This window comes from Galeopterus variegatus, unplaced genomic scaffold, assembly GCF_000696425.1.
Source record: "Galeopterus variegatus unplaced genomic scaffold, G_variegatus-3.0.2 Scaffold1159, whole genome shotgun sequence".
Lineage (NCBI taxonomy): Eukaryota > Metazoa > Chordata > Mammalia > Dermoptera > Cynocephalidae > Galeopterus > Galeopterus variegatus.
Window position 1 is genome coordinate 298,478 of NW_007727270.1, and position 11,045 is coordinate 309,522.

At 36.0% G+C, this 11,045-nt stretch overlaps 1 protein-coding gene across 1 annotated transcript in view; it reads right to left on the reverse strand.

Annotated features, from left to right (window-relative positions):
* Positions 1–10,414, reverse strand: part of CPSF6 (cleavage and polyadenylation specific factor 6, 68kDa) — a 27,000-nt gene extending 16,586 nt beyond the window's left edge. The window contains exons 1-3 of the mRNA XM_008575232.1: positions 10,184–10,414; positions 2,676–2,885; positions 994–1,097 (exon numbers count right to left, since the gene is read on the reverse strand). Coding sequence (XP_008573454.1) covers positions 994–1,097; positions 2,676–2,885; positions 10,184–10,414 — 545 coding nt within the window. The remainder of the gene's footprint in view (positions 1–993; positions 1,098–2,675; positions 2,886–10,183) is intronic.
* Between the last annotated feature and the right edge of the window lie 631 nt (positions 10,415–11,045).

Consider the following 11,045-nt stretch of genomic DNA (forward strand, 5'->3'; position numbering starts at 1 on the left):
TTTTTTTTTTTTTTTTTTTTTTTTTTTTTTTTCGTGACCGGTAAGGGGATCGCAACCCTTGGTGTGGTGTCGCCCACACCGCGCTCAGCCAGTGAGCGCACCAGCCATTCCTATATAGGATCCGAACCCGCGGCAGGAGTGTCGCTGCGCTCCCAGCGCCGCACTCTCCTGAGTGCGCCACAGGGCCAGCCCTGCATCTAGCAATTTATCTTAAAAAAACCCCAATTATCTGCACCTGGAGATTTATATAAAATGATGCCTGCTGCAACATCATTTGTAATAGGCAGAAGTAGAAACAACCAAAATAACCGTAAACGAGAAAGGTAAAATGAATTACAGTAGCATGCAAGCTAGATAGAAAAAAATCAGATGTTAGAGTGGATGTGTATTTACTGATAAATATTTGTTCTACTCCTTGAATTAAACATGTTACAAAACATGTGAATTGTAATCCTATTTTAAGGGAAAAAATGTGAAAATAAACTCTCTAAAATGTAAAAAGTGATAATCTGTGAATGGTGAGATAGCAGCATTTTATTTTCTTACTTTTGGATATTGGTATTTTATAATTTTCCCAAAATGATCCTATCTCACTTGTGTAGTTTAACAATTAAAAAAAAATAAAGCAAAATATCCATGTTACTCCCATTATTCTCCTGTTGCCTATAGTGCCGCATCTCCCAATCACATGGAGAGTAATTCTTGTTAAAACTGTTATTTCAATAACCATTTCAACCACAAGGGAGAAAACTCAGGAAAATCAGAAAACAGACCTAACCTGTCCACATCTTCAACTCCCTAGTTTTAGTGCATTAGATAGCAAGGTATGTAAAATGAAAGCATGAATCTTTGCCAAGAACCTCCTTCCAATGTAAATAATCATGTGTCCTTCACACCTGTATAAATTAGCATAAACTTTAAGGAAAGTTAACTTGTAAGCTGTAATCACTAGTTACTAACTTATATTGGACAAAAAAAAAAGAGACTTCTTACCCCTTTGACTGGCCATTTGCCCGATTTTCAAAAAACTTTATCTCCAATATATCATTTACTCCCAAAGAATGAACTGCTTCAGTTAGGTCTTCATCTGTTGTCCACTGTAAGACATAATAACCCTCATTAACCATTATAACATATCCAAGATTTTTGTTTCAATTTAGTTTTTAAGGGTAAATTCAGAATAAACAAGAGAAAATTAGGGCTCAGTGCAAATCTAAGTATAATTACTATCAGTCAGTCTCCAATTTTTAAATAACACAAAAGCATCTGAGAACCTAACTTCATTTTCCCTGATTAGTGTTTCAGAAATTAGAAGGTATATTTGGGAGATAAGTTTTCACTCTTAATAAAGTTTCTGGTCTCTTCCAGCTTTAAACTGCTATAGTTTAAAGTTTTCAATATAAACCAATTGGGCTAGCCAGTTAGCTCAGCTAGTTAGAGCATGGTGCTGATAACACCAGGCCCAAGGTTTAATCCCTGTAGGCCAGCCACCAAAACAAAAAAGCAAAACAACAACAAAAACAATCTCACTTGTCACTTTCTCCCTTTAAATTAAAGGAATATACTTAGTGAAATAAATTTCATCTTATGTTTGAATATAAAATAAAGAGAAAAAACTAACATGTATTGAGTACTTACCATGTATTTTAATCAACTATTTAATTTTTAACCATATAAGTCTCACAATAGAGAGGTTAAAGAGCTTGGCCAGGGTCACAAAACTAATAAATGGTGAAGCTAAAATTCAAATTCTTACTTTGCAACCACTCTCTCATAACTACACTGCTACTGTCTCCAATACTGTCAAGACGGCTCAGACTGGGTGATAGGAGATTGGTCACAATTAGTCTTAAAAGAAATGTAAATAAAATATTTAAAAATAAAATGTTATAAGGGAAGGGGAAGAGCGCCAAGTTTTATTTTGATTCTTAAATATATAATTTTTAAACTTTCAAGTATATGTAATAACTAAGATGTAAAAATTCTACAGAACTATTTTAGTAAATACTTAAGATTTAATACTAATAAAAATATAAATATATTGAACATGTAGTTAATATAGCTCAAACAATAATCTGTCTTGAACAACCCAAATTAAACTACAATGTATACAGCAGCATTTCTATAAATTAGATTTCAAATTTAGGAGCAGTAATGAACCTTAAGTTTGTAACATGAATCAAAAAATGAGCACTATTTTTAAACCAGGAGTGATATAGTGTCTGTCTTCTTCTATACTTCTGAGTCCTGGCTTGAGATTTTATGTGAGCATTTCTCTTAGTAAAACTATAATATCTGAAGTGACGTTAAGAGTAGTAAATTAAAAGAATAATTGAAGACAAAAATAATTTAACTATAATTAACTGATATCTCTAACAAAGGTAAGTTGAATGACTACAAAATTTAAAACCAGAAGAACTGGACTTAATGATGCTTTAAAGGTACCTGTTATTTCCCTTCTCACTGCATAAGCAAAAATACAGAAAAACAAATATAGTAACTTCAAATTTTTATGTTTAAAAACTGAAGGAAAACATTAACTACTAGAGCTATTCAAAATCAATTACCAGTAGATAGCAGCCTTATAACACCAAGGTAACAGGTTCAGATCCCTGTACCAGCCAACAAAACAAATCAATAACCAGTAATTTAATTAATATGTTAACTTTACTTACCCATGTCAGATTTCCAATATATAATGCAATTCTTTTTCCAGTATATGTATAGACAACATTTGGTGCTGCTCCTTTACCCACATCATCACCAACAGTTGGTGGGAGAGTATCCATGTAATCTCGGTCTTCTGGGGCATCTCCATTATTTGCAGATGGAGAGATGACATCATCATACAAATCTATTTGATCATGCCCACCATATTCAGCTTCCTGAGATACAGAAATAATGCTCTAGATTATGTAACAGTCAGAACACTACTAAATAGATATGAATACAAATTCACTCAACTTTTTTGTTTCAAAAACCTGACAGAAAATAGAAAAAGGTCCAAAGATCTCAGTATGAATCTTTTCTTACTTTATGGAATAGATATATTCTTGAACAGTACCTATAATGTGAATTTCTACATAATAAATCCTATTTTCCCACTGATATTTATTATAATATAGGAAATAACATCCCTCTGGGAAAAGAATGACATGGAGGCAAAATAAAGTAAGAACATAAAACTTTCCTTGGAAGTAAAGTACTCTTAAGTAAAAGTAACAAAACATGGGTGAGGGGGAGCAATACATGTACGCAAATAAAATAAATGGGTTTAAAAAATACACTTAACATAAGTGTCACAAACAAAAAACAGAACCATTACAACTCTTTAATATTTGGCCATAGAAAAACACAACTATTATTTTCTATGGTATTCAGATCTTGTTTCCCAACCTTGAGAAAACGACCAGTTTTAGAAAAAAGCATTGTTAAGCAGCCAGAGGAAAGGGAAGAGGAAATGTAGGTATGAAAATGATTCAAAATATCTTAATAAATGAACAAGGAAAAGATAAATAAATGAAATACAGGTGAAACTATTCAAATTAGTATTCTCAGTCAACAAAGAGCTAATGCTTACCTGACTTCTTAGATACCTAGTCAAGTACATTAGCAAGAGAAAAGTGATATCAATAAGAATCTAGTAAAGCTTTGTCATTCAGTGTCACCAGCAGTATTAAAGCAAAGCTAGTGGAGGTCACTTACATGCCTAAATGATAAGCAGGGAAGAAGGAAGAGGAAAACGAAAAAAGAAACATACGTGAGAGCATGAGAAAAACGGAAGAGAGGATTCAATTTGTAAATAAGCACAAGAAAAATGAAATGTAGGTATCAGCAGAACACTTGACACCACTTAACTGCCTTTGGTAACCATTACTGGGCCACAAGCTTGACTAAGCCTGTAGCAGAGGAAAAGCACCATTTTTATCTTTCTCCCTGTCCATAACAAGTACTTAAATTGGTGTGAACTGTTTCATTCTTATGAGGTAGAACATTTTCGATAATAAAAGAAAAAGAGAGACAATTATAAGACAACCACAAAACTTTGGACATAATTCGTGGCCTCCCCCATTAATTCAATTTATTAAGGAATTGTTATACAAATGCAGGAACTAATAATAGTTTCAGGGACTATTACATGGATAAAGAATGATCCAGAGAGGGCCGGCCCATGGCTCACTCAGGAGAGTGCGGTGCTGATAACACCAAGGCCACGGGTTCGGATCCCATATAGGGATGGCCGGTTCGCTCACTGGTTGAGTGTGGTGCTGAAAACACCAAGTCAAGGGTTAAGATCCCCTTACCGGTCATCTTTAAAAAAAAAAATAAAAGAAAGAAAAGAATGATCCAGAGAAAGCATTTGTTATACAAATGCCAGTATACAGATCAACAAGGTATTATATGGACCCCAAAATAGCAATTGCTTTGTTATGAAGATGGGAGATTATTTTTTTTTACAAGAAAAAAAAAAAACCTAGAAGGGAAAATACCACTTACACACATAGCCAAAGGGACCTCAAATTTGTAAAGCTGTCTTCAAATAATCTTCCACATAACTAAAGAGTTATTCAATTTAGTAATTAAAGAATCATTACATACCAATCTTATTTGTTATGAGGTAGAATGTCTACAAGACTTATTTTAATAAGGAGCCCAAGATCTCAAGGTTAAGTCAGACAACAAAGCCATCTTTAGCAATGGGCAGAAACTAAGACCACAAGTCACTAAATAATGCCATAATTTTATTTTGTTTGTACAGTAATACCAAAGTAATCTTTAAGAAATGAGTTTTTGTTAAACAAAGTAACATGCTCAAATTGCAGTGACAGTAAAAATGAGAAAAAAGGAGGGTAAGATTTGTTAGGAAGTTTCAGTGTAGCTGAAGCTTCAAGTGGTGTGGTTGCAACAGTGGTCCCATACACTTAAGATACTAAAAAGCTTCCCACAAAGGGCAGTGGGCACTTTAACTCTCTTGCAATCCGGTTCTGTACATCAAGGAGAATTATTATTATTATTCAAAGGGAGCTGTGTTTCCATCCTCCTCAGCAGAGACTATAATCACAATATATGGTCTGATGGAGAGTAAAAAAAGAATTCAAGGGTTATCAATTAGAGAACTAAAAGTATTTAAATTTACATTTTCACTTACACAAATAGTTTAACACATTTGATCTTTTCATTAGTTGTTAATCTATGAAAATATTTACATAAGTAGATAATAACTTAGAAGCATAATTACAGCTACACTAACCTGGTACATCACAATCACTTACTATTTTTGTCCGTCCATGAATTCCTATGTTGACATCAACCAACTTTCCATATTGATATGGTTCTACCAATATTTAGATCAGCCATTTTGTCTGGTAGCTGGATTGCTTCCAATTGGTTGAAGTATGATGCTATTTGAGACCATGGTCCTGGGGTTTGATCTCCATGTGGACTAGTTAGCTTCACTCTGTTCCAAAGCCACAGCCTGTACTGCTAGCCCCAACGGTATACATTTGGATTTGTTGAAAAATATTAATGAATCTGAATACATTTGCCACCATTACTAAAAATGCAACTCAAAACACACACTCTTTTGTAGTATCAGTAAAGTACATAATCTTCCTTTTTCAGCTTCATCATTATCACACCTATCCTCCACATTAAAAAAAATACAGAACACATCTAACTTTGTTCCCACTTCAATAAAGTGAGAAAACATGCATATTCTGAAATCATGCGAAATTTAACACAGGTCAAAGTGAGTTCTGAAAGCCTACTGAACAAACTAGAAAAATGATTTCTACTTTGTCAAAGAGAAACAGTCAACAGGGTCAAGTCCTACTATGTGAAGGGTCTTTTCAATTATTACCTTTCATTTCAATGGCATTCAAAAACAAGAAAACATCAACATCATTCTAATTAGACACCAAATGCTGCACAATCTTACCTACTTTTCATAGTTGCTAGCAAATCATCAATAAAGCTGCCAACTATATATAACTTCCAGTAAGAAACAGCTCTTAGAGTTTGTTAAAAACTTCAAGGAATTTTTTTCATTCCCTACCATTCTAAATCGCTACAATAGTTCTAAAGGATATCCCCCTCAAGATTTTACACTAAAATATTATGCTCTACATGATATACAAATAGCTACTGCCAAGTCAGAGAAAGTATTTAAAAATATGATGGAAAGTAAAGTGACCAAAATCCTATTAGTTCCCCTACAGCAATGTTTCTCAACCATTTTTTCATTATTCCCATCTCCCTACCTCCAAGGAGTTATTGTTAGGCATTTACCCCCCCCCCAATCATCCCCCATAAAATTTTAATACCACAGAAATACTGTACATACTGTATACCATTATTGGGATGATCTTGGTATAGCTGTCAAAGTATTTTCATTATCCCTGACGGGCCCAACACTGCTTTTAGTGATCCTAAAATTACAGTAACACCATTCATGCATTATATGATACTACCATAAACACACAGCAAAGGCCATGTATTTCAAAACTGTTCTATTTATTTTTAAAAAATAAGAAAAAAGGAAGAAATTTAATAATCATTCCCACATAGAGAAATATAAGCAGGGGAAAAAAATTACATCTTGCATTTACAAAACTTATTCTATAACAAGGAAACTAAATACTAGCACACAAAATCCAATAGTAGATAATCAAATATATATTTATTTTTGGTGCATCATTCCCACGATGTTGACATTTTTTTTTTTTAGAAAACGTATCATTTTCTGATTTTCTCTAATTATGCTCTGAGTAGATATTAAAATTAGCTTGAAATCCCTGTAAAAAGCTCAACTAAATGGTAAGGAAGCCAACTTGGTACTACAAATATGCCACATAAACCACAAAGTGGACAATTCATGGACAGCTAAATTAACTATGCTCATAAATAATAAAATCAAGTGAGAAGAGTTCTGGCTCCCCTAAACATTTCTATCCACGATTCTGAATCCATCTCTATCTATTTCACTCTCAACCTTACACCTTTATCTTAGATGGTTTTCTAGTAAACATAAATTTATCAGCAATAAGTTTCACTGATATTTGTCCAATAAATTTACTTTCCATAATTGGCTAAACAATTGGCTAGAGTATATAATGATTAAATGTAAAGCGAAATAAAAGCTGACTTATGAGGATGTCTAGGTCCATACCACCTAAATGAATTTTGTTTCTAGCTACTACCTCTATATACTTTCATTTTAAAGTTGGGTGGTCAGATTACTAAATCAGTACTGCTATCAGTGACCTACAGCCTCAAAGACCAGAAATGAAAATCTACATTAAGAGCTTTTGATCCACAAACAAGCAAAATACATACTACTTCAATGCACACCGTATACATTTTCCTGAAGTTCATAGAATTTTTCTTGACTTTCCTCTTCCCCATCAACAAAAATTCTACAGATAAAGATATACATAAAGGAGTAGTTTCTACAATATAGGACCTGTCAGTCCAGTGTGTTATAGTTATGTAGGTATCTCACCCTCACCAACAGTGCACTCTAAGGGTAGAGACTATCTAAACTTTGTATCCCTCTCTGTTGGCATGTAACAGATATTCAAGAAATGGATTTTGAACAACTTAATTTTTTAAATTATGATTTAGTTTTGGTCAAAATAAAAGTCTATAATAATTACTAAATACTGGGTTAGTAACTACTAGACTTGAGTACAAATACCAGTTCAAGCTGTACAGATGATACACTCTGGAATGTTAGACAGAAACACTTTCTTTTCAACTACAAATTCAAATAACGTAGAAATTTGGAAGTCGTTCAAACTCTACTGAAGCAACTGTTCTCAATTTGGTGACATTCAAAGACCTTTGATTTCAGAACTAAAGAGAACCCATAAAGAATAGCCAAGTTTCTTGTACCTTCTCTTTGTTCTCCATTCTTGAATTCATCTGGTGAAGAAAGGAACCCTACTAGAGCTTCACTTATTCTCACCCCACCCTCAAACAAATTTGTTTCTTCTAAGACTGTTCGATGTCTCACACTTTTTGAAATAAGTTAACACTATGATTCACCAAAATACAAAAACCAAAACAAAGAAACCAAAGATTTTTAAAATGTTTACAGCAGTTTAGAAGCCAAAATAAGACTGGCTAATAACTAAGTAAAACATTTTACTCAACTACACAATAGCAACTAATAGAAATAAGGTAACCAAGTAATAACAGTGCTGATTAAATCACTCAGAAGTAGTTTTGTAGTTGCTTCCAATGTGATAAAATTGCAGAAAAATATTTCAATGATAGTAGCATTTTTAAAAAACAGGATGAACCTTGAAAATGACGAACTATTCTTTCGTGGCCAATTTTTTGTAGAGGAATTACCACAGCAAGCAGATTACAGAGGCCAACAATACGCAAAATAACAAAAACAATGCCTCTATTTAATCTCACCAATAATCAATTCAAACGTATACAATTTTACTGATAAAATTATACAAGTATGTGTTAGATATAATGATGTAGGTATAAGTCAGTGAAAAGTTACGTTAAAAAAAACAAAACAAGGGCCGGCCTGGTGGCTCACTCGGGAGGGAGAGTGCGGTGCTGATAACACCAAGGCCCCGGGTTCGGATCCCATATAGGGATGGCCGGTTCGCTCACTGGCTGAGCGTGGTGCTGACAACACCAAATCAAGGGTTAAGATCCCCTTACCGGTCATCTTTAAAAAACAAAACAAAACAAAACAAAACAAAACCTAAAATGTAGTTCCTCACTGGATCCACAAAAATTTAATCTCCTTACCACCTGCTCAATCAGCACTAGTTACCGCAAAGGGATAAGAAAGCATCACTCCATCCAGATGTCCCTCCCAAATTAATCATGCAATTTCACGAAGAGGTACTGAAGAAAAAATTGTGCCCCAATTCTTCCTTTATTGTGTGTAAAAAGGTGAAGCAATATATTCTCTTGTAAGAAAGCTAATGAAGACAGTATTGAACACTTAACTGTACCTTTACTTGCAGCTATGGCCCTCTTTTTGGATGCAATATTATACTCATTTAATAAATAAAAGAAAAGCAATTTCCTAGAAGTATTCTACTGATCATTTAAAAGCATTAGAATCCATGTAGCACTCGAGGAAATTTCCTAATTTGTAACTCTCATAACTCTAGCATCATATATTCAAAATACAAGCACAATTAAAAAAACAAAGACTTTAAAACGTTTGATTACAATGGGCAGGAGAGTGTGGTGCTGATAACACCAAGGCCCCGGGTTCGGATCCCAAACTTCTAAACGTATCCAGCCAGCCTTTAAAGGTGTAGAAAGCATTTAAAGCCAATTGCAAAAATTTTTTTTTCTTTCTAATATTTAAAGCAGAGGCATAGTCATTCCTGAAAAATAGAACAGTAAGGACTTGAGTTTCCGGATCTTTAAAAATCTTGAGCCCCTAGTCACAAATAAGATACTTAATGGGGGATGGGGAGGACCCACATTAACTAGGAAAATTTTATTAAGCTTCTCAAACGGACCTGGAAAATATAAAAAATAAAGCTTTTAGGTGCACTGCAGTTACGCACAATTTGATCTTTTAAAAAATGTGTTACTACATAAAACGCAGTAAAGATGTGAACAGCAAGCTCAGGGATTAATCGTCACTACTCTAGTAACAAACGAAATCTGCAAGGATGTCCACGATCAGACATCACAGCTCCACGGCTAGTTCTTCCAGGCAACCGTGGCCGATGAGATACCGGAAAACCTAGCATTCTCACTTTCTCCAACCTTTCAAAAACGTAAAGCAGAGCCCTCGGGAGAAATTTAACACTTTGCTTTCGAAAACAGGGTCTTATCTACAACTCCTTATTTCTCAATTATACCATAAGAATTTTTGGGTGAACGTTCTTTTATTTTCATCACTCTGATCTGTTGGTGAGCTACCATCTTTTTGTTCCATCCAACCATCGCGCTTTCAATTCTTGCTTTTGGGCCAGGCCACTTGTCTTCACTGGTATTTTCATCACAAAGGTCAAGAACCACTGGGCCTCAAAGACACTGCAAGCCCTCGATTAACCAGGCAGGGCCAACGCACCGACTTTTAAATACGATCTGTGGGGTCCAAAAGTCACAGGACTTGTTGCAAACGTTCCCATACCTAAGGCACCTTCAGAAAGTGGGAGGGAAGGGGAGGAAGGTGCCACGCCGAAACCTGTCGCAAACGCCAGCAGGAGAGCCCAGAAGACTGGGCGCGCGGGATACAAAGGGCCGTGAATGCGGCCTTCCAAGCGCGACCGTGCGCGGACATGGAGACAAAATGGAGCGACGGGAGGACTCGAAGCCGGAGCGGCAGGGCCGGTGAAGAGGTGGCGGAGGGCGTGCGCCCCGCGGCGGGCCCCGGGTCAGCTTCCAGGCCGCAGCCGCCGCCTCCTGCAGTGTACATTAGCGGTTCTAATTCTTTGTTCTGGCCACTGTATTTCATCACATGGGCATACCATCAGTGTGGAACCGATCCCTTTGGGGGGACACCTCCAAACCTTTGTCATTGTCCTAAGTAATGCCACCTAAACCATTTCACAAATGTGCATGCATAGCTGGACATTACATTTCTATTTTTTTATTTTTTTGGCAGCTGGCCAGTACAGGGATCGAACCCTGGACCTTGGTGTTATCAGCACCACACTCGAACCAAGGATGTTATATTTCTAGAATTGGAATTGCTGGGTCAAAGAATTTGTGCACTTAGTAGATATTGCCCAATTGCCCTCCACGGAGATGGTACCGGTTTACAGCCCCGCTAGTGAAGCAGGAGAGTGCCCTTGTCCACCTTTGCCAACTGAGTGTGTCCTCAAACCTTTCATCTTTGCCGGTCTGCATGGTAGATGGTGGTGTCTGGGTGTAGCTTTCATTTCTCTTACCCTACGTGAGGTTGAGCATCTTTCTAGCTCCCAGACCTAAGGCTAGCCCCAGTTCCTCACTTAGCCTATGGCCCGTATTCTTTCTGCAAGATCCAGGACTAGAATTTGTGTTTCTGGGCCGGCCCATGGCTCACGCGGTAGAGTGCGGTGCTGATA